This window comes from Falco biarmicus, chromosome 5 (genome assembly GCF_023638135.1).
Source record: "Falco biarmicus isolate bFalBia1 chromosome 5, bFalBia1.pri, whole genome shotgun sequence".
NCBI classification, from domain to species: Eukaryota; Metazoa; Chordata; class Aves; order Falconiformes; family Falconidae; genus Falco; species Falco biarmicus.
The window spans coordinates 85,618,190-85,642,147 of record NC_079292.1 but is presented as its reverse complement, the minus strand read 5'-3'; the positions used below and the strand labels follow the sequence as shown (position 1 = coordinate 85,642,147).

The 23,958-nt window shown below is 40.4% G+C and overlaps 1 protein-coding gene across 1 annotated transcript in view; it reads left to right on the top strand.

Annotated features, from left to right (window-relative positions):
* The window catches only part of F5 (coagulation factor V), a 34,817-nt gene that overhangs the window by 6,316 nt on the left and 4,543 nt on the right, over positions 1-23,958 (top strand). The window contains exons 5-21 of the mRNA XM_056342154.1: positions 2,491-2,634; positions 3,557-3,778; positions 4,534-4,699; positions 6,423-6,600; positions 7,625-7,727; positions 8,156-8,367; positions 9,138-9,288; positions 9,699-9,911; positions 11,690-13,631; positions 15,543-15,708; positions 16,790-17,026; positions 17,505-17,715; positions 18,791-18,970; positions 20,607-20,723; positions 21,173-21,244; positions 22,368-22,462; positions 23,794-23,949. Coding sequence (XP_056198129.1) covers positions 2,491-2,634; positions 3,557-3,778; positions 4,534-4,699; positions 6,423-6,600; positions 7,625-7,727; positions 8,156-8,367; positions 9,138-9,288; positions 9,699-9,911; positions 11,690-13,631; positions 15,543-15,708; positions 16,790-17,026; positions 17,505-17,715; positions 18,791-18,970; positions 20,607-20,723; positions 21,173-21,244; positions 22,368-22,462; positions 23,794-23,949 — 4,565 coding nt within the window. The remainder of the gene's footprint in view (positions 1-2,490; positions 2,635-3,556; positions 3,779-4,533; positions 4,700-6,422; positions 6,601-7,624; positions 7,728-8,155; positions 8,368-9,137; positions 9,289-9,698; positions 9,912-11,689; positions 13,632-15,542; positions 15,709-16,789; positions 17,027-17,504; positions 17,716-18,790; positions 18,971-20,606; positions 20,724-21,172; positions 21,245-22,367; positions 22,463-23,793; positions 23,950-23,958) is intronic.

Sequence of the window (23,958 nt, the reverse complement as noted above, 5' to 3'; positions counted from 1 at the left end):
TAAAGTCTGACTGATTAAGAGGCTGTAGCCCACTCTCCTCTGTAACAAGGGTTTGAAATTGCAGAGCAGTATGTGCCTTTTGCTAGTCATTTGAAAATATGGCCAAATATGAACAGATTAAAAGTCTTCAAAAATTGCTTTGCATGTGATTAGGGACTTGAGATTTTAGCAGTTTGGGTCATTGAATTCCATCTCCACTAATATGAACTGGTGTCTTGTTGGACTTGCAAATGTGCTGCTAGGTACATAACCACTAATGCAAGGAAGACTGAAACAGCATGCCACTGTGTAAGCTACTTAAACTGCTTCCTGGTCCCTTAAATCCTAAATTTTTCCAAGTTAAATATCCTTCTTTTAAGCTTTAAGAAAGCTCTGTGAGTTATTTAGCTTCATCCTCTTTCCCTGCAGTTTGATTCAAACATTTTGTATAGACTGCATGGACTTGGACCTTGAAGCTTTCCTGAAAGTAAACATAAAACTGGTTCAGTGTGGGTTGTGCAAGGGAGGAACTCTTCTCACCAATAGCTATCCACTTAATTGCAGAACACACTCATATCACTGTGAAGGAGTAGCATTAATATTAATTATGTTCCTCCTGAAGTTTTTTGAGAATTAGGGCTTTTAGTATTATATAGGACTTGTTCTTTTCCTAATTTGCTTGGGTTTTCTCTGTCTGTGTTCATGTGTATGTGTGTGCATTTTATGGTGTACTGTTGGAGTTAATCTGGACAAATGCTTTGGAATTACTTGCTTTCCTTCCTTCTCAGGCTTCTCAAATTCACGCATATATTGTGGACTTGAGTTGAATGTGAGTTTGAGATGGATTGGTCTGACCGCTACCTTCAAGACAATTTGAACATATATTTCTAGCTACAGCAAAGACAAATGGCTAACTATTCACATTTTTAAGAATTCTGAACAGGGTTTCTTTGGCTGGGCACTGCATGTGGTAGGCGTGCAGCATGCTGTGTGTTTGGTCTGGCTGGTATGGAGTTACATTTCTTCACAGCAGCTCATTGCAGTGTTGTGTTTTGGCTTTGTGGCTGAATAGCATTGGTAATACACTCATGTTTTAGCTATTGCTGAACAGTGCTTGCATAGTGTCAAGGCTTTCTCTTTTTCCTGTTCAGACCTCCCTAGCTAACATGCTGGGGGTAGGTGAGAGACTGGGAGGGAACACAGCTGGAAAGATGAACCAAAGTGGCCAAAGGGATATTTCATACCATGTAATGTCATTCTTGGCAATAAATACTGGAGGCAGAGGAAGAAGCAGCAGTGCGGGGGGAATGAGGGGTGTTGACTTCCAGGGTGGCTGTTCCTGAGAGACTGGCTGGGCATCAGTCTGCTTGTGGGAGATGATGAGTGATTGCTTTCATGTTGCTTGGGTTTTTTCCCCTCTTTCCTTCACCTGTTGAGCCACCTTCATCAACGCAGAAGTCTTCTCACTTCTGTTCCTCCTGTTCTCTCCCCTGTCCTGCTGGGGGCAGGGAGGCATTGAAGTGGCTGTGTGGGTGCTTGGCTGCCGGCTGGGGCTGACCCACCACTGCTTGACACATTAAAGCAGTGTAGGTGGTATAACCTGGGAAGGTTATAAAAAGTGGGCTGTTGAGTTAAAGCACTGACTGAATGTTCTTTGTGTGACAAGCAGATCAATTCCTCTGTTGATCTGAGACTTCCTTTGTGCACGAAAACAGGACTTTGTAGCCTCTCATAAATAAAAAGGAGTGCATTAAAGATAACTGCTTCCACCGCCAGTGTCTCACCCTAAGCAGAATAATCAGCAAGTTCCCAAATTTTGGGTTTTGCAGTCCAGAGGGACATCTATTTTAGCCCTGATTATGTATTGAAGGTAGCAAATGGAAGTTTTTGATGTGAGAAATCTACAGAAAGAATCAGTAAAATCACACCAGTTCTTTGTGGCATGTCCAGAATGATTTCTACATGTTGATAGAAATCACACCTGTATTACAATCTCAGCTAGATGGTTTCTTATAGCCAATCCCATTCAGCAGTATTTGCCAAAGTCTTTTGTATGTAAAGGTTGTTTGCTGCGTGGTTGGTTTTATGCTTTTTAAAGGAGCTGATAACCTCTGCAGGGTTCTTGAAAAGGCAGTGTTCATGCTGCAGGTGACTGCCGTCATTCTTCTTGCCTCACAGTCTCAAAACAGAGGCCAGTGTCTGACTGTGGATGGAAGGCTGTTTGGCGATCCCTACAACATATTGCCAGAATTGTCTGAGACAATTAATTACATGTTATTTAATCTCCTCTAGGATATTACAGACCTTTGATTTCGTGGTTACCCAACCAAAAAGTACTTTCAGAAATAAAATAACTTCATGAGCATTCCTAAGGTCTTGTTTTGGTCAGGCTTAGCCAGTACATGTTAACAGCTGAAGCAAGCTTATTAAATACATATTAATGCCACTTCATTGATGTGAAAATTGCTTTACTACTACTTCAAATTAAGACTTGTTCTTTCTTCTTCATAGGAAGCCTAAATGAGGATGGGTCACAGAAACTTTTTGACAAGGAATATGTACTGATGTTTGGTGTGTTTGACGAAAACCAGAGTTGGCAAAGATCGGCATCACTCAAGTACACAATTAATGGCTATGCTGATGGAACGTTACCAGGTACTGTTCAGGCTTATGTGAAATGAAATTAACATTGGTGAAGACTCTGTGTGCTTTTTATGCTAGAGAACAGGAATGCAGAGGGATGTGATACAGCCTTTTTTTAGAGCAAGTCTATGAGCATCTAAATTCTAGAAGAGAACCTATGTGCTGGAAGGAAGTCGTGCCATATTGCTGAAATTACAAAATTACTTCTTGGAATAGTTTTGCTCGAAGAACAGGGTTGCTAACTTTAAAAGAATAATAAATCCTTCAATTTTTTTTTACTCAGCTGATGGGAGTGATGTTAAGTGAACTGCTAGTTTTACAGGATATAGAACATACTAGGTGAAGAACTTCCTGCATGTAGAAAATCCGTTTCCATTAAATTAGACAATTAAGTGGGAAGACTAGGAAGGTAGTAATGGGCTATTCTATTGCTAGTGTTTTCCCCTTGTTCTCCTAAGTAACTACTTTCATATCTCTGTCCAGTCCATTCAACAAATACAAAAGACTTGTCAGGTGGGTTTTTTTAAACAAGTATTAGATAAGGCAGTTACTGTCATTAGATACAACCTTATTATTTAGCTTTGATCCTTGCCTTTTTCTCTTGTCTCTCCTCTTTTTTCTCCTTTTTCCTCCAAACAAAGACACATCAGCTTTCCAAAAGAGGCTGCTGGTTTTCTTGCTTCTTCCCCAGCTCACTTAAGTCAGGCTGTCACTTGCATGTGAGATTTAAACACCTGGCTTCCACTGGCTTCCACAGGATTTTGGTATCTGTTCCATTTACAAGCTTCTGAAACTTGCTCTTGTTGCAAACACTGATCACAGGAGTGATTATTTTTTTAAATGTTTTGATCAAAGATTCATTTCGGACCTAGTGGGCATAGGGAACTTGCATTATTGGCCTGTATTCTGAACCCTGCTGTCATTTCTCTTTCAGATCTAGAGGCTTGTGCATATGACAACATTAGCTGGCATTTGATAGGAATGAGTTCCAAGCCAGAAATCTTCTCCATTCACATCAATGGCCAGTCCATGGAGCAAAGACATCACCGAGTTTCCACCATTAACCTAGTGGGAGGAGCATCAACCACAGTAAACATGACAGTGAGTGAGGAAGGAAGGTGGCTGATATCTTCTCTTGTCCAAAAGCACCTGCAAGGCAAGGAAACTATTTATTAGGCAACTGTAGAGTTGTCCTTCTCTTCTTTATGTCCCAAATGTCTTATACTGTTTTGCAATTGGTACAGTTACTGTGTTTCAGATGGTTGTCAGTTCACTAAGAAACCACTGCAGAACAGGGCGTTCTGTTGGGATGAGAAGCACGTGCTAAGCTAAAAGGCATTCTTATCTGCAGCTTTACTGCTGTGTGCAGATCACAGAGCAACAGCGAATCTGTACTCCAGTGCCTAAGTCTGTGAGCTGTTCAGATAAGCACCGTTATAAAATGAGTAAAGAACCACCCGTTTCCTGAGAAAGTGAGCACTTTCAGCTAAGAGTTACTCAATCTGATTAAAATATTTGCTGTTCCTGATTTGAAAGTGAGTATCTCTCAGCAGTGATCAGAATTCTGTTTTAAAGAATGAGAGAAATGTCTCTCCTACAAGAGCTGGACGATATGTTTTGGAAAAAAAAACAAACAGCAGGAAAGTAAAAAGCTTTTTATCTGTTCAGCTGGTATCCTCAAAGAGGGCCAGCTGAGAGAACCTTTGTATTCCGTTGGGTTAATGTGGGCTCCTTGGAAGGCTCCTGGCCTATATATAGTCTACATGGATTCAGGCTTTTCAAGCCTGAAAAGATGGCAATCCGAGGAACAAACACTTGCTGGCAGCCTAGCTAAAGAAGTGTGAAATGCAGCTGAAGTGGTAAGGGTGCATAAAATGGAAAATCACTATAGTACTGTTTCTTCTCAATTAGCTGGAATGCATGGTTACCTCACTGTAAGAGACTGTGGGGACAAGGAGGTGAAGAAGAGTCGTCTCTCCTATAAAGAACGTCTTATGATCAAAAGCTGGGAATATTTCATTGCTGCAGAAGAAATTACTTGGGATTATGCCCCAAATATTCCAGACAGCCTTGATAGGTAAAATAATATTTGTCAACATAATATAGAATGTTAACATGAAATGACAAAATAATTCAGGTTGGAGAGGACCTCTGGGGATCCAACGGCAAAGTTGGATCCACTTGCACAGGAGGACCTTATCCACTTGAGTTTTTACTGTCTATAAGGATGAGGACTCCTCAACTTCTCTGGGCGCCTTTGCAACATCAGAGTGAAAATTTTTTTCCTTATATATAATCAGACTTTCTCATGTTGCACTTTGTGTCCATTGTGTCTCATTTCTTCACTGTGCATCTCTGAGAAGAGTCTGGTTCTGTTTTCTCTGATGTCCTATTTGATAGTTGAAGATAAGATGTTCCCTTAGCCGTGTCTCCACACAACTGAATAAACCAAGACTTTGCTTCTATGTCATGTGCTCTAGCTCCCTAATAACCACGGTGACCCTCCACTGGACTGGAAAGTATTAATAACTGTCTTGCTGAGGAGCCCCAAAGTGGACACCTCCTTTTGCCTCTGATGGGGAGCCCAAAATATGAAAAGGACTTAGGAAATGCCTGAAGTAGCATACAAGCCTATTTTCTAAATTACTTTTCAACCTGAGTTCTGCTGAAATAAACAGTCCTTAAGAGGAAGGGAGGGAATATTTCTGGAGAATAAAAGTTTTTAAAAAGTCCAGTACAATAAATTGTTTAGGGAATGGGAGAAAGAGAAGCGTCTCTATAAATGACCTTTGCATGGCACCATTGTAGATGTAGTAAAAATCATAACAAGTAAGCATATTGGGCTATTTTGCTCAACTTAAGATAAATAGAAGGAATTCTCTAACATACATGAGGTCATAGTACGCAGCGCTGCCCGGCACTGTAACGTTAAATTTGCAGTGTCAGTTCCCCACTGCTAGAGTACTGGTGACTCTACAAGCTGATGTTCGTAAGAACCTTTAAGGATTTCAGCAGAACAAGACAAATTTCATACCCTCTATGGGGTTCCGGTTTCATATACTTAGAATTTAGTGTTCACACAACTCTCTGATTATTTCTTCTTCTTTGGTATGACTTGCTTCTCTTCTTATTTGCTCTTGTACTGCGTGGAGCAAACCTCTGTATCTTTCCTAGCTAGTTACATGGCATTACTTAACTGCCTCTGTGCTCTGATTTTTCCTCCTTTGTTCAAAATTACAGAGTTTATTCGGTAACCTTTTTTGAAGTGCAGGTGACCAGGACAAATATGTTACTCTGTGTTACTTCCCAGTATTTATCCTAGTTTTGCTCTCCCGATTAACAATCCTAATGTTTTTAAACCTGTGTGTAACACTGTATGGTGCTTGACTGGGATTTTCTGTTCTTGTCTCTCCTAGAGTCCTAGACTCTAAGCAAATTGTTTATTTTTTTTCTATCCTCAACTATGCCTTTGTAAAAGAAGACTGTTTTCTGCTATCTTATCTTGAAAATGTAGCTGCTGCTTCAGTTTGTTTCTTTCTTGCATGTATACTCTATTAAATGAAATGTAAACTTTGATAGCAATTGGTCAAATGTGATACTAAAACACAGATAATGTTCCAAGCTTCTTCTTACCTAATTTAGGTTAGAATTTGAGGGGACAAGCATTAGGTTAGTTTAGGGTTTGGATTTTTTTTTCAAGAAGTGAGGTTTCTACCAGTTGCTTGAGTACTAATCCTTTATTCTGATAGACATCACTATTCAAGTTTTGTTGATCATTTGCCTTTTCCTTTATTTTTAAGACACTATAAAACACAGCACTTGGACAACTTCTCAAACCTCATAGGTAAAAAGTATAAAAAGGCTATTTTTAGGCAATATACTGATGCCAGCTTCACTAAACGTCTGGACAATCCTCGTCCCAAGGAAACTGGAATCTTGGGCCCTATTATCAGAGCTCAACTCAATGACAAAGTCAAAGTAAGTAACATAAATTCAGAGATTTATGCTACAACATAGTTTTCTCTTGGCCAAGGACACAAAAGAACTAGTTTGATATGTGCTTTCTGTCAAAAAATATAGCTAATGTTATAAATACTGGCCCTATTGAAAGGTATCATCACAAGTGACAGTGTTTAGCTGAAATTTTTCAGCATTCCCTCTATAGTTTCCATGATTGTGCTTTATTTTACAACATAAACACACTTCATTCACACTCTTTGTAAAATTCATGTTGACACTGGTCCAAAATGGAAGAAAGCTAGACCCAGTTGGACTTCTGGATGGATTTGGATGTGAGGCCAAACTCATGAGCCCCTCATTCCTTACGTTGTTATTTTTTCTGGCTGTTTTAGACAATGGTACTCAGTTCTCATAGTTAAATGTTCTTTCATGGTATTATGAAATGAAACTACAATGTATTTGCATCACAGGCGTATACTACTGTCTCCACTTGTCCTTCTGTTGTCATTTACCGATGCATTACAATGTTTCATGACCTTTAATTGCCACCATGACTCTGTGACTTGGAATTTGAATTTATCATATTCCTTCTTTTTTTCTGGTTTTGACATTTTTGTCTTTTCCTCCTGTATCCTCTATGGGTCTTGGAATCTGGGACAAAATTTGGTTTAAAATCTGTTTAGATTTGGTTTCTCCCATATTGAAGTTTCATAAGAACTTTAGTCAGCAACCTCATATTCCCTGAGGTAGTGTGTGCCTAGTAGCTGGAAGAACAAGTGTTCTTTTTGGATTTTTTTCAGAGACCAGGTTTAAGAAGCTGAACTTCACTCAATGGGCTCTACAAAGCCCAGCAGCAGGGTACCAGCTGCATGTAGACTGTGGGTTTACATTATCAGACAATCTTTAAGATATCCTTTTGCTTTTCCAACACTTCCCAGGCTGAAACCAGGCAAATTTTACTGTAGTCGAAACTCTGATATGTATTCAGACAAGGATTTGCTGAATACTAGATTTATCTTTTTTCATTTGCCTATCAATATAGATTGTATTCAAAAATAAGGCCAGTCGACCCTACAGCATTTACTTCCATGGAGTGACACTTTCCAAGAATGCAGAAGGAGCTGATTATCCTCTGGGTCCCACAGGTAAGAAATTTGTGAATTAGATCTTGCATACCTCTTACTGTTGTGGAGGGTTTGATTGCTTTGAAGGAGATGCTGTGGCTTGGAACGTGCATGGCTGGGAGACCTCCGTTCTATGCACTGCCTCTGCTGACCTGTTGTGTTGCCTTGTAGAGAAACCAAGGTATTATCTGCAAAGTGTGAGCAAACACTCTTTTTTGGTGTCTTAATTTTCTGTTCTTGTTTGTGATTTTAGAGAGAGAGAGAAGTTCGTGCTGAACTTATCTCAGCGGTAGCTTGAAATGGCATAACTGCACCAATTTCATTGCAAGGTGCTCCTATATATATATAAAGAGAGAGAGAGATGTGTGTACAGAGAGAGAGCCTGCAGATCTATATAAAGATCTGGTTCTGAGTTTGTGTCATTACTGTTCTCCTTTATTTTTAATTAGGCAATGACACCCAGAGTAAAGGAATTGAACCAGGGAAGACGTACACTTACGAATGGAAAATTACTAAAACGGACCAACCTACGGCACAGGATGCACAGTGTATTACAAGGCTCTATCACAGCGCTGTAGATGTTGAGAGGGATATAGCCTCTGGACTGATTGGCCCACTTCTGATTTGTAAAAGTGAAGCACTGACGCAGAAGGGTGTGCAGGTAACATGTTTGACAACCTCTTAGAGAGAGGTTTTGCTTAGGTAATATGATTTGATCTACAGTGAATTTGGTTTTGCTCCCCTTCAAGAACGGTTGTGTAGGCAGCAATTAAGCCAACAGCCTTCTGAAGAAATGACTTGAAGAAAAAGTCCTTTAACTGTCCGCAGCCGGAGAGGAATTGTATTCTGATTTTCTTAGCAAGAGCAGCATTTCAACAGAAGGTCAGCCTGACTTGAAAGTCTGTTTCTAGACTTGATAGTAAACTTCCCTGCTGCCATTATATTTTCACACTCTAAAGACATTCAGATCTGAGCTGGTCCCTTTCTGTAACAGATAAAACTCAACAGGGTCTTACGGTCTCAGACATCACTGAATCCAGAACAATGCAAACAGCAAAGGAGAGTTCTGAGAGATCTGTTGAAATCTTGCTTGGCAAAGACTTGAGCATCACTTGGGAGAAAAAAATGTCAAAAGCTTGTCCTCTGTTCAAACCAGGAGACTGGTCCTTTTACAGAGAGCCCACTTGTACACCATCTGCGTATCAGCAGTGCTAGTGGTTTGCTCAGTGCTCCACCACAGCTTGGTTGCAGTAGTAGGACTGTGACCTTGAAGGCTTGACCCCCTACTCCCTTTAACTTAGCCCTTGGATCACGCCTACGGCAGCTCTGGTGAAGCTCATGTTGCTTACATAGTAAGAAAGACAGTAGGATTGTGTCCTTAATACGTGTCTCTGCTCATAAAATGTAACTGCTGTATCGATTGTCTTTCAGAAAAAGGCAGATGGGGAGCAGCATGCAATGTTTGCTGTGTTTGATGAAAATAAGAGCTGGTACATAGAGGATAACATCAAGGACTACTGCAGCAACCCTGCCAGTGTTAAAAGGGATGATCCCAAGTTCTATAACTCGAACATAATGCACAGTGAGTGGGATATCAAGCTGAATATTGCCAAAGCTCCTGTGAACCTGAGTGTTCAGTGACTGCTTTTTCTCAGCTATAGTGCAATCAAGGAATTCTTTAGAGAGTCAGTGAACTTCTAACCATGCCGGGTGGCACCATACAGAAATATGCAATATTTTAGGGACCAGGCTGACTCTGGAACCTGAAGCAAAGGCAGGGGTTATTTGGCTTTGATGTAGCAGCCTGCTGCCTTAGAAATGCTATTTCCAGAGCTGGAATCTCCTTCAAGGCTATTGTGGTTTCAGTCCTGTGCCAGTCTCTTTCTAGGTGCAAATGTGAATCTAGTTCAAGTGGACTGACATCAGAACAGGAGGTTTTAAAAGTCTTGCTCTGAAAATATTGAGACCGCTTTTATTTTGCTTTCCTTTTAGCGATAAACGGCTATGTGTCTGACAGCAGTGAAATCCTGGGATTTTGCCAAGACAATGTGGTTCAGTGGCACTTTTCCAGTGTTGGCACTCACGATGATATTGTGTCTCTTCGCCTTTCTGGGCACTCTTTTTTGTATCAAGGGAAATATGAAGATGTGTTGAACCTTTTCCCAATGAGTGGAGAATCAGTCACAGTGGAAATGGACAATGTTGGTAAGTGGTAAAACTATGGTGTTTGACAGCTCTTCTAGGACTTATTTTTTCTTTTTTTTTTTCTTTTTATCCAGTCTGTAAGAACTTACCTAAATAGGAAGGAAAGCTTTTTAGCTAAACATGGTGCTGGAAAATGTTGAATTGTTCCCCAGTGCAACTCTTGTGTATGGAGTTTTGTTGGCTACACAGACTTAGCCCATAGCATAATTGTATGCTATACTGAGGCTCTTTTTGTTTGTTTGTTTTCAATGAACAAATAGTATTGGGGTTAGCAATGATCACTTTAAAATAATTCTAAGGTAGTCCTTGGAAATAATCCAGTGTCAACTCCAATTTTGCCACATACTTGTCCACCCTGAGCTAGCTAAAATGGGCCAAGACTGTCAAAGTGGCTACACCTCCTCACCTTAGGCTTGTGGCCATTTAGCAATGGTAAAGTCTGCCTGACTGAATTGGATTACTGGTCCATCAGTCTCGATGTCTAATTAGGATTGATACCATATCTTGAAAAGGTGATGTTAGAAACCATGTAGTCCACACTTACGGAATCATCTGCAAAAGGACAGAGATTCTTCTCGATTGAAGGCTGGGAGTGTTTAGTGATCATCCTAAAATCCCATAAGGTTTAGATATCCTTATCCTATTTAAAATACCAAGGGTTTTTGTATCTTTTATCTATTTAAATAGCAAATTCTTTACAACCTCAAAGCTTGTTTTCAGTGCTTGCACAGCATCAAGACCTTATAAATTAAAAATATGTTGGATGTTAAGTGTGTTTAATTGTTCAGGACTAGGGAATCATAAAAACTCCATCAGACTTTATGGAAACCTCCCCAGTAATGAAGTTGTACTTTCGCTTGATTTTGGTATGTGATCTGTTCTTTCCATCTCTAGGGCATGTTTTCTTTTGTGAATTGGCTGTTGTTAATAATCAGAAAATCTATGCAGGTCACTTCAAACTCCGATAAATACAGAAAAATTGTATGTGACGTATTTAATAAAAAAGGCTGGTTTTCTGATGATTAATTCTGTCTATTCCATCATTTCTGCTAGTTCCAAAACCAAGCTGTAACAAGCAAAGAACTTGATGCTGTTTAGGGAAACATTGTATTTTGTACTCTGCAGAGTCTAGTTTCAGATAAAGAACTTTACTTTCTGATTAAGTTTTGGAGCAATTATTAAAACCTTTAGGTTAATCTGAGATTCCTCAGATTGGCAGTTTAATGTTTTGTGTCCAGATGGGAAATGCAAATTACTTTATTCTTTTAAAGATCATTCTTTATGCATTCAGAAGCTTTTAAAATACTACACTTGTCAGATGTTTCTCAACATTGCCTCAGAATGTATTTGTTCTGTTCAGAATGTTCTATCTGGGTGGCAATGTATACAATACTAAGGACAGGACAAAATTAAAACTTTATCTCGAAAGATCCCCGTCTTAGATCCAGGTCTAAACATAGGATCCTTTATATTGTTTCTTTCTTTCTTTTTGATGTCCATCTCTTTCATGGATTATGTTTGGACTTGGGTCCTAGGTACAGCCTAGTCTGTGGAGAAGACCTCCAGCTCTTAGATATATTGATTCATGTGTGCTTTTAATTATTTACATTAATTATTTTTCATATCAATGAGAGCTCGTGGAAATCCCAGATGAGGATTAGCACTCTGCAGGTGCTGTAGAAACAAACCCAGCAACTTGTCCTGACCACTTGCATGATAGGCACCGTTCACTCTGGTAACTACTGCACATTAGAAAACCACTTTTATTTCGATTGCAGGTACTTGGCTTTTAGCATCCTGGGGTACCCCAGAGATGAGTCACGGCATGAGGCTGAGATTCAGAGATGCCAGATGTGACTATGAGGAAGATTACATGTTTGATGTTGTGGATTTCAGTCCCACCAAGACTGATAAAAAGGCAGTTTCTGCCTCAGCTGAAGAAGATGTGCAAGAAGAAGGAGATAAGGAGGATATGGATTATCAGGATTACCTGGCGTCTTTTTACTCCATCCGAAGCTTAAGGCAGGCATCAGGCAATGAAGAAAACCAAAATCTCACAGTGCTGGCCTGGGAACAGTATGAAGGCACTGATGACACGAGGTCTGAGGTGGCAGCTGGCTCAGGTCTGACAGCTGTAAATAGCAGTGAATCCACAAACACCTCCAAGTTCTTAGAAACTCATGTCACTACTCTTCCCCCAGTCAAGGCTGAAACATTCCAGTCAAACCACACATCAGTCACAGCAGAAGAGGACTTATTTTTAGCTGGCACAGGCGATGGAAAGGCTGACTTGGTATTTGAGATGAGAAGCCAAAGCAATTATGAAACAGATCATGGTAACGTGTCTGCAGGTGAACACTTGCTGAGCAGTGGGGAAGGCCAAATGAATGTTGCAGAGGAGCTTCCAGCAGATGGAAAGGACAGTAAATCTGTTTCAGAAAAGAAGCAAGAGGAAAGCACAGGAAGAGGAAATTATAACATTAACAGGAAAAGGAAAAAGCGAGCCTCACTGGCTATTAAGTTTTACACTGTCCAACAGATGAATGCCCTTCTAAATCACGTCAGAAATAAAAATGTCTCATTTTCTGACAAGACAAGTGCACCTCATCCAGTGCATCGTGCAGAGAACACATCCGATATAGCCATGGTGGGAGCTGGCCAGCTGCCGAGTGATTATGATGATGAACTGGAAGAGGAGGAAACCAAAATGGAAAATGCCATGCGTGCAGTTAACTTGACACTTGCTTTGGACCTCATTGTACAGGATGGGTCTAATGCATCCAGCCTCTCTGAACCCAAGCTATCCAAAGATAAACAAGCAGACACTTTTTCTTTAGATCATACGTTAGGCAATATAAGCCCTAATTCCAGCCCTGCACTAGTGAAGAACTTACTAGAAGAGGCATCGTTGCCCAGGGCTGGGAAATACTCATCTAAAATGACAAATGAGGAATGGAATTTGGTGTCTGCAAAAGAGAGTCAGGGGTTAGAGGCAAATTTAGATAAATCTGTTCATGGTAAGTTAAATCATCGTGGCAGAAATGGTACAGCGTTCATAAATAAGAAGCATATGAAGAAGTATCAAGGGTTCTCACATGTAATGGGAGAAAAACAGAAAGGGAGCCACATGCACCCAACTCTGAAAGGAAAGGAGGGGAACAAGAATGATACTTTGAGTACATCTGGAACTTTCATCAAGATCCGAAGGAAAAAAAAGGAATACCCCAAAATGACCCACTTGCTGAGCCCAAGGAGTAAAAAGCCCCCAAAAGTCACGAATCCCATGGCAGGGTTTGGCCGTACGTTGTTTCCAGGCGAGGCCAACAATACGGCACTACCGTGTTGCACTAACGCCACGGGGACACCCGGTGAGGCCAACCGCACAGTGGATCCTAGTAGAGCCGGGCACGGGGAGTCACTAAATTACACGCTCACCCCTCGACAGCTTAAGCCATCGATCTTGATTGGGCTTCCCCAAGAAAATGGAGACTACGAATATGTTACGGAAGGATCTTACGGCGAGGAGACATCCGGTGGTGAATACGAATACCATTACGTGAGCTTTGATGACCCATACACGACAGATCCAAAAGTGAATATCAACGAACAACGTAACCCAGAAAACATCGCTGAACATTACCTGCGTAGCAGAGGGAATGAGAGGAGATACTATATTGCAGCTAAAGAGGTCTGCTGGAACTATGCAGGATCTAAAAAAAGGTTTGGCTAAATAATTTGCTTTAATTTTGTACACCATCCTGTGACAGACTAGCAGAATGTTGATTCACATGCTGATAAACGTAGAAGTATCTGTAATGTGCGATGTGATTCCCAGCATCTCAAGTCACAGAAACCTAAGCATTTTCCATGGGAGGCTGGCACCCCCCTAGAATGTCACAGAGAGATTACAGTAATCAAGAGCAACACAAATAATAACTTCTTTTCCTTTTTTTTTTTTCTTCCTTAACCCCCTTTTGTAGACTCACTAGAAATACTCATTGAAACAGAATTTTACAAACCCACTGTAAGAGGTCGAGGGAAACTTCCAGTTGGTTTCGTTGTACTTGAATGGCCTGTTTTCCTTCCTCCTTGAGTTCTCGGATTCTGTAGTAGAGACAGGATAGAGACTTCCTTGTACAAAGTCTTCCCGGGAATTTCATGGACTGGCTGATCTAATATAGACAGGATGTGCTTATAGGCAGGATGAATTCACAGTTTCCAGCCCTAACAAGAAGTGGTTCTGGTGTCTCAGTTCTGTGTCGTGAAATGGGATAATAGCACTTTCCAACTTCACAAGGCTGCAGTACTAAAAAATATATGAAAGGTGCAAAGTGATTAACCACACTGGTGACTGACTGCCTTATACTTAAAGTAAAAATAAAGCTGCATGAATTACTGCATTGTTGTTCCTACTGTTTAGAGAACTCAGAAGGTGACTGGATCACAAAGCATAAAGGTGAATGGGTTTCTTACATTTTGACAGGGAAGACTGGCCACTATGCCACAGAAAAGAGTATGTGACTTGAGAGAAACTGTACTAAAAATTCATTATCTTAATTCATACAAATTAGGATCAGTTCTCACCCTACAATGTGTAGAATTCCTAGTCGCTCTTCATCAAAAAGCTGATGAACAAGACCAAAACTGCCGCAGCTTCACGTTTTTATCAAAAGCAGCAAAAATAGGAGCCAAGAAGGTTTTCATTATACAAAATTCAGCTCCAAACATATATTATTTCTCAAATTTAATTTCTATTTTATTTGATTGATATTTTTCCCTCCACCTTTTCAGCATTCTTCAAGTTTACTCCTGCCTCATCTGTGTCTGTGTAAATGACACTTTTTGCAAAAACAGCAGAAGCCACAGACAGTTTCTATGCACACTTGCAAAATAAAGGAATCCCAGTGCTCAGAACTCTGTACAGATCTCCCCAGTGAGGTTTATCCTCAGCTGGTGGGAGGTGAATAGTTCCAGTGAAAGTAAGAGCCCGTGGCACATACTGTGTCAGTGTGTTGAAGAGCCGAAAACCACCCTTTCTTCCTACCAGATGACTTTGGTTCAGATTCTGCTTTTTGTAGACTTGACAACAAGGCAAGGTTTATAGGAAATGATAATACGTTTTATCAGAATAATAGCATTTTGGTGCTTCTATTTAAGATCTGAAGAATGGTGCAAATGCCTGAAAGTTGGTGGTTGTTTTTTTTCTTACCAGCTCTGTGTTGCAAAATGCAGATATAATCGAATGTAAAATGTGTTTCTGTTGGCTTTCCAGAGAAGGTACAACTGTGAGATAGTGAGCCCACCACCTATGCTTTATTACGCTCTGAGCTAAGCTCCGATTCAGATTATCAAGTTTAATGCTAAAGAAGGAAAATAGATCTCAGGTGGGTTTCCAGAGATTAGTTGGAATTTTCCAGTGAAAGCTGACCAAATCTTTGAAGGATCTCATGTACAACTGTAGAACTAGAATTGCTTAAACATTGCAAGGCATGATTTTCAGAATCATCTGACATTTATTGGTGGTTTATTCTTTATATTTTAAAATGCTTCTGCCATATGAGTTCTCGGATTTCATCAAAGCTGTTATTTCTGATTCAGTGTGTGGGTTTTTAATTGGGGATTTCCTTTCAGTACAATGATGGATGACAAAACCTGTAAAGATGGCACCACGTATAAGGTGATCTTCCAAAGCTATACAGACAGTACCTTTACGACTCTTCAGGATGAAGATGAATATAAAGAACACCTTGGCATCCTGGGGCCAGTTATCCGAGCTGAAGTAGACGATGTTATTCTGGTAGGTCCATGTTTTGAATATGTGTACAGGGTAGGGTTCTTAGGGTGATCTTAGTGGGACATAGTATTTAATATTGGGACCCATTCTGACATATCAATCTAATGTAAAATGAGATTTAAGTTTAACTTTTTTAAAAAAACTACTTTTTTTTTTAAACCCAGATTGCACTGAAAATACCACTTTATATATGTAAAGAGAGCATCTTATTTCTTTTAAAACAAATTAGTAAATTTGTATTCAAGATGAATGTATATATATTTGTCCAAAAAGTGTGGGGTTTTTTTCTCTGAAAACTTTTGCTTTAATGGGATGGTCAGTTCTAATACAAACAAGGATGGAGAGGAACTGTATCCCTGGCAATACAGTGGTATATTTGCATTAGGAAGCACATTGCTGTAGAGTTTCTCTTCTCTCATCCTTCTTCATCCAGTCTCCAACACACAGGGATGGAATTAGGTGGGAAGAGTAGATCTCACTTGCAGATCTCACTGCTTTCTGCTTATTTCACTGGGAGTAGTGCACAACAGGAACACACTGAGCTACATTTAAAAACATGAGTAAAAGAAAGCGGCTGTTTTAGCTTGGGGAGTGAGTGTCGTTCCCTAATGAGAGGTAAGTAGATCATCACCCTACCTACATACTTCTCTGGGATAAGTGAGAAGCACTGATTTCAGTAAGAGTGGTACATACAGAGGTCTAGTTGTACGGGTTTGTGCCTTCCTTCAGTGCAACTGCAGCAAAGCATGAGGCAGAAACTCCCCAGTTCCCTGCCTGCTGTAACTAAGCATATCCAGGTGTGAAGGGCAGCAGTACAATTCCTAGGAACCCAGTTTCAGTGGAAGACAGGGAGTTAGGCTCATGCTTTCTACTTCTTAATTAACTACCTGCATCAAAGAGGGTGACTGCATGGAGATACCAAAAGCTATCCCTGCAGCTTCACCATGCACAACATAACCTATAATCACATGCAAATCTTGACCCTGGTTTGAGGTCATGGGAATGTATTGTGTTGGGATTTTCGTTTAGGCCTGAATGTGCTGAATAGAATCTACTTATATATATATATAAATATTTTTTTTAGGTTCATTTTAAGAATCTGGCATCCAGACCATATTCCCTCCATGCTCATGGACTCTTCTATGAAAAGTCCTCTGAGGGAAGCATTTATGACGATGAATCTACTGCTTGGTTTAAGGAAGATGATGAGGTTCAGCCAAATAACAGCTATATTTACGTGTGGTATGCAAACAGGCGATCAGGACCTGTGCAGTCAGGAGCAACTTGTCGGTCCTGGATCTACTACTCTGATTTAAACCTGGTAAGAAAATCATAGTAGAAGTGGTAGTGTTGCTGGGGTTGATTACAGAATCACAGAAACACTTACTTTGGAAGGGACCACTAGAAATCACCTAATCTGGCACCACCACCACCACCACCACTCAGGCAGGGTCAACTAGAGTAGGTTGTCCAGGACCGTATCCAGTTGGGTTTTTAATATCTCCAAATGATGTTACTCTGTGGCTGTAGAAATGTACGCTGCAGGCCATGTTTTGGATAGTGATCCTGTCTTTTGGGCCTGATGTTCCCATCTGACATTTAATAAGATGTTGAAGAATTCAAACTGGGGGAACCCTTTGGTAGCCTGAGCAGGGGAAAGTAAAGGTATAAGGCAACAGCAATTCTGGCATCTGCTTTTAAATTTTTAGGACCTGAAGCATTTCTACAGAATGCTATGGGGTTTTGGTGTATTTTGGAAAATCCACTTTTACATCTAATATGAATTTATTACCTCCTAGGAGAAAGATATTCACTCTGGTTTGATTGGGCCAATACTGATCTGTCAGAAAGGAACCTTCAGCAAGTCAAACAATGGCAGCACAGCCAGCCGAGACTTTTTCTTGCTTTTTATGGTCTTTGATGAAGAGAAAAGCTGGTACTTTGACAAACGTTCTAGAAGACCTTGTACTGAGAAGGCCCAGGAAATGCAGCAGTGCCACAAATTCTATGGTACTTAATTCATTTTACCAAATATTCAGTTTATTGGGGTAAAGGGAAAGGTGTTTGAGGAGGTATCTCAGCTCACAGTGCCTTTGAACATCCATAAATCCTACACGCTAATTATGTAAACCGTTTTTCTTTTCCTTTTCTTTCTGTCTCCCTCCCTCTGCTCCTCCCCTGCCATCTCCCCTTCCCATAATAGTCATAGTTTTATATGTAAAGATTAGCATTGACTAGAAATTAGTTATTAAAATGAAGAAAGGACATATTAAGCTGAAATTTTCAACAGAAAACTTGTCTCTCACACTTACATATATCTATGCCCCACATTAAAAAAAAAAAAAAAAAACAGCACACCACCAAACACAAAAAAACAAACTCTTTCCAGTAAGAAGGTAATACCCTGGAAAGGTTTTGAAATTTTAAAATATTGTAATAATTTGATAAATCAACTAGTTCTACTGAGGAATGCGAAGCAGCTGTAGCACAGCCCTTCATAGACCTCTCTGTGGATACAGAGGTTTTAGTCATGTACGGTGAAGTAAGTGGCTGCCTGTTCAAAGGTCGCCCTTTGTTCTCTTTGAAATAATGGTCAGTAACGAAACTCTGTGTTTCTGTCTCTGCAAAGATGATGCTTGTGTGCTGTAAGTGATCATGTTTGAAAAAGGCACGTTGAGAAGTGGAATCTGCCTTTTGAAAATGTCATCTATAGAATCAGTTATTAATTGAATATTCAGTTGTGACTATACAGCTGTGGAAATGTACGCTGCAGAGCACGTTTCGGATAGCTGTCCTTTCTTTTGGGCTTCATGTTCCCATCTGGCATTTTATTTCTTACATCTTCTTGTTTTCCTGGCTGCCACGTGTTGCAAGCGAGCTGCTCAGATTCTCTGGTGAGGTCCCTGGGTTTTCTGAATTGACGTACATAGACCATAAAATGTGTAGCACTCAGAATTGGAAAAAGTGGTGTTTTTCCCAAATGCGTCCCTTCAGTAAAAGTTTTACTCATTTTAGTAATTGCATTCTAGCAATTTAAAAGACCAGCTTTGTGAGTGGTTTTCCTCACAGTAATTTTTTTTTTCAGCCATTAATGGGATTACCTACAATTTGCAAGGCTTGAGGATGTATGAAGGTGAACTGGTCCGATGGCATTTGCTGAATATGGGTGGACCGAAAGACATTCATGTTGTTCATTTTCATGGACAGACCTTCACAGAACAAGGAGAGCCAAAGCACCAGCTTGGTACATACACACTCCTTCCAGGTACGTATCAGAGCAAAGTTCTAAGGGGTGACCGTTGCAGTCTGTTGCCATTGAACCAATGTAAAGGTGAACACAAGTTGGTTTTGAGCACAGTAAGAAAAAGTTTGAGAGCACTTAGAGTTCATTTGGCTATGATGGTCAGAAGGAAAATCATCACTTTGAACCTCCCTCGGTGCTGTGGGAGGGGGGAAATAAAGGTGTCATGGCTGTCTTTTAAAACTGGAAATATGAGTAGTTATAGACAAAACTTAAATGCTTGGACAATTGTCTTCCTCTCCGATGAGAAGGGATATATATGGAAAATGAGTAGCAGTAAGGTTCTGTAGCACTGCCTTCTGTTTTCCACTTTCCTTGGCACTCAAAGAATACGTGAGCAGGAGCGAGTTTCTCTCCTTTATTGCATCTCTCTTTTCCTGTCTGCAGAGTAGGTCATCGTGCTGGGCTTGGCTTTGGAAGGTGTCCGGCAGTAAGGGTCAGAGTACTGGAAAAGGGAAGTCAGTAGGATAGTGTCAGCCACCGATCCCTTGTGAAATGACGGATGTACAAGAGCGCAGCAATCCTGTTGCTGTGTCCCCAGGCTGCAGTACCACTGCAGTCTCACTGACAGCTGCTGCAAAATACTATTGGTATTTGGCTCAGTATGGTGGGGGTTTATTTTGTAATGTCAAGATGAGTGCAGTATAGAAGAGGAACAACCAATGTGAGCCCTAGGAGAATTCTTATGTCCAGGGAGGAAGGAAATAGGTTAAAAGCATTCATTAGGCCACAGGATATACTCCTTTGCCCATCACTGTCAGCAGTGAACGTGTCCAATAACAGCACTTACAAAGCCTGTATTGCTAGCCACAGGTGTTTAAAAAAATAAAATAAAAACCAGCAGAATAGGCAACAAGGAGAACAAAATAATGGGATTGGCTTAGAATGATAGGAGTTTATTTTAATGAACATTTATTCACTAAGCTTTTTAAGGCGATGTTTTTCACTGTAACATCTATTATGTTTTTGTTTAAATGGGAACCAGAATTTTCATGTCTGTACTAACTAGGAATATAAGAAAAGCAATGAGGGTATGTACTGTGCTTTCTAAAAAGTGCAGCAAACAGCCTCAACCATATCTGCTTCCTGCTCAATCCTGGGCACTCCTGGCGCACACGGAAAGTGAGAGGAAGGGCCCGTACATTCTCACACACCGCTTTTGGCTTCTTTATGTTACTTAACAAAACACCGGGGCAGCAGGAGTAAGAACTATAATCAGCACCACAGAATTAACATCCTTACATTATGTAATAAACTTAGTAGCACTGTTCAAACACCGTTCATTACACGGCTCAGCACTGTACTTAATGTGTATACATCTGTTGTTACAGACATGCATCCAAGGTTTTGTACTTTGCACCAGCAGTGAAGGTTAGGTTTTGATCTGGTCACGTAATTCCAATCTCAGTCTCCAGCTGGAACTTCCTTGCTAGGAAAAAAAATGATTGAGATGATGCTCTCTCTGTAACATGTAGCAGGTTATTTATTTTTTCTGGATTAAGGCATAGGTTGATCTTTGGTTTAGCCTCCAGCCTCACTAACATCAACCTTATCATTCATGCTCATGTTTCTGATACATTTCTCTTCCATTTTTTTCAAGGCTCGTTTAGAACAATTGAAATGAAACCACAGAGACCTGGCTGGTGGCTTTTAGACACTGAAGTGGGGGAATATCAGCAAGCAGGAATGCAGGCATCCTATTTGGTTATAGAGAAAGGTACTGAACAAAGGTGGTTTTTGGCTGGGGGAGTCAAGCTATAAAGTCATCTCTACCCTTTCAGGATCACTAAAGAAAAATTTGGGAGATTGTTCTGCAACAAACCAAAGCAGATTTTCTGTGCATTCAAGGAGGGGGTGGAGTAGTTACTGTAATTTTTTCCTAGAACAAAAGATGTTTAGGCTCTAGCATACTAGCTTTGAATTACTTAGAATACTGCCTTTATTCCTTTAGTGTACTAGCTTTGAATTTGAGGTTTCCTCACTGTGATCAGTGGATTAATTTGTTGAGAGGAATTGCAGAGATTAACTTGGCCTTCTCTGAGAAGTTGATGTCACAGTATTACTGAGAATTCTTCTGAGTGATGTTGTCTTAGAAGATTCCACCAGAATATATATTGGATTAGCACTCCTTTTCTTTTAACAACCAACTTACTGTGCTCTCTTTAGAGTGCAGAATTCCAATGGGTCTAGCAAGTGGAGTTATACTCGACTCACAAATCACCGCTTCAGATCACGTAGGTAAGTTAATACTTGAAAAGGTCCATGCTCCTGAATATCCCCAACAAAGTGTTCCAGTTCCATATTCTTTTGTCATCTCATGATACGTCTTACAAGATCAGCTCAGCAGTGAGTCAACTGTCAGGCTAAGAAGCTCTCCAACGTTTTTGCAAGCTGTATTAGGTAGGCCCTCATCATTGTATTTTAACAAGGTCACAGGTCTGCTGTCAGTATCACAAGCCTGAGAGTCGGGAAGTCCTCTGGATGGCCTACTGGATGAACTGGAACAGATCCAGCTTTATCTTTTTGTCCTTTGGGTTCCCTGCTCGAAAATGAACACCAAAGTGTTCAAAAAGCTTTTGAGATTTGCATGTGGTATGAGATGTGAAAGGACCAAATAGATGTGTTATGAGAGATTTGGGAATCTGGCGTCCAGAGCAATGACAGAGTCTTTAATTTACCAAGTTTATTCCTGATATAAAAGTAGGATCATTTGGTAGAGAAAGTGATAGAATATTACATGGGCAGTGGCAAGCCAAGGCATATAGGTTACACATATGTGCAGGCACACACATCCTCTCCCTTGAAATAACAAATTATTTATTTTGGAAAACTGATTTTTCTGTGGATTTAATTTTCTTTCTTCATTCCTTGCCGCAGTGTTACGAAGGCTTGAAAGCTGCCTTGTCATATATGTTCCATATCAGTTGTTAACATTATGCAGAAAGGAGCTCTCTTCCATGAATGTAAGCACATTCTGTGTCTCATCCTGCTGGCATCCAAAGCTTGTTTAGCAAACTCTAAACCCTGGTTCCAAAGCAGCAGACAGTGCATTACAAAAAAGGCCATTATTTTTAAAGTCATCCTGCCAACTACAATACTTTGCAGGGTAACAGCTGACTTTCAGTTGCTGACCATGTCCAAATTATACTAGATTATGGATTTTAGAGTCTGATTATGGATTTTAGAGTCTCTTGGTGGGTTTTTTTCCCTCAAGACAGGCCAGAAAAGAACTGAAGCATTCAGCATCACTAACAAGTTACAGCCCTCTTATTTTTTTTTTCTTCTCTTTTTTTTTTTTTTTTTTGTTTTTCCTCCCAGTATCTCATCTTAAATTCTTGCTTTATTCATATTTTCTATCTAGATTATTGGGAACCTAAGTTAGCCCGATTACACAATTCTGGAACATACAACGCTTGGAGCACTACAGTGAAAACAGAAGGATTCCCTTGGATCCAGGTATAGTTGGTACAACACGTGCTTGACCATCATTGAGTTGTGGTTTTCATATGGTTTGTTTTAGAACATCAAGCTACTCTTCTTCTCACTGAGAAGACTGATGGGGAAAACCGAAAAGATGTAGCAAGTTTGATTGTGGTGACGCAAACTTTCCACCTCCCCTGGAGCAGCCCATTGACTGGACAGTTACCCTCACAATTTAGATGTAACCATTTTGTAGGCAAAAGGATTTTTTTTTTTCTTTTTTCATTATTTCTACTACTTCCCCCCACCCCCCGACATCTACCCAACAATACATACTTATATGTATGTGTTGGGTGATCATTTAAAGCGTAACACTGTCAAGCATTGCTTCAGATAGTTTTGGGGGTTTTTTTGGTTGGTTTGGATGCTTCTGTGTCCAGCTTGACACAGCACAGTGTGGCTTAACAGGGAAACCAAGCTTGTAATTATGGCTGCAAGCACTATATCATTCAGTCACCTAATTTCATCCATCTTTTTCTTCCATCCCAATCACTGTTGCGCCAGAGAGCCAATTTGCACCCAGACTTAGGGAGGATAGTTGATTTTTTTACAAATTTCATTAAAATAGGCAGTTAGGAGAAAAGAAATTATCAAATTAGTGTTGCAGTTTAAGTTCAACAGGTAGGTGTTTTGTTTGGCTCGCTAACACTTGCTAGCAAGTTAGTGGAGGTGAAGTAGGGGGAGAAGGTTGGGAGATCTGATGTGGAACTGGAAATAATGTTGGGAGGAAGAAGAATTTGATAAGGGGGCATGGCAGTGAGAAGCTGAGGTTGCTGCAGTAAAGTATGCAGAGACGTGGAGTGCGCATCCTGAAGAATGAGTTTCACTGCCGATAGGAATATCTTGCCGATTTGTTTTTATGTGCTAGGGGCTTGGGTAGGATATTAGCAGGAATGGTGGCTTTTCTTCAGAATGTCATATGCCTTTTCTCAGCCTGGGTGTCCCAAACTAGAGGCAGATTATGAAAATGTGAGCCTTTAATTTCTCCACACTCCTTTTGCCTACTTGTGAGACGGGGTAGCGGAGTTCTGCCTACCATGGGGACACAGGTATTTTTGAGGTGTCTTTGTGGCGCTGTGCTGAACGCTGAACACTGTAAAGTGGCCTCTGAAGTTAAACGCACACACAAATACACAGGTGAAAGGAGAGCGAGACAGCAGTAATTTGGCCTCCGGCACCTGGTTGTTTTTTCTCCGGAGAGTGTTAGTGTCAGAAGGCAGGGCTTAAAGCTATTGTGTAGATGCTAAAGAATGAAATTGATTTTGCTGTGCATTACTGGCTCTATAAACACTGTTTGCTGTTCCTAGGTGGACTTTCAAAGACAAGTTCTGCTAACTGGGATACAGACGCAGGGAGCCAAGCAGTTTTTAAAGTCCTTGTACGTCCAGAAGTACTTTATTGTCTACAGCAAAGACAAACGAAAGTGGAACACCTTCAGAGGAGACAGCTCATCAGCACAAAAGGTCTGTACG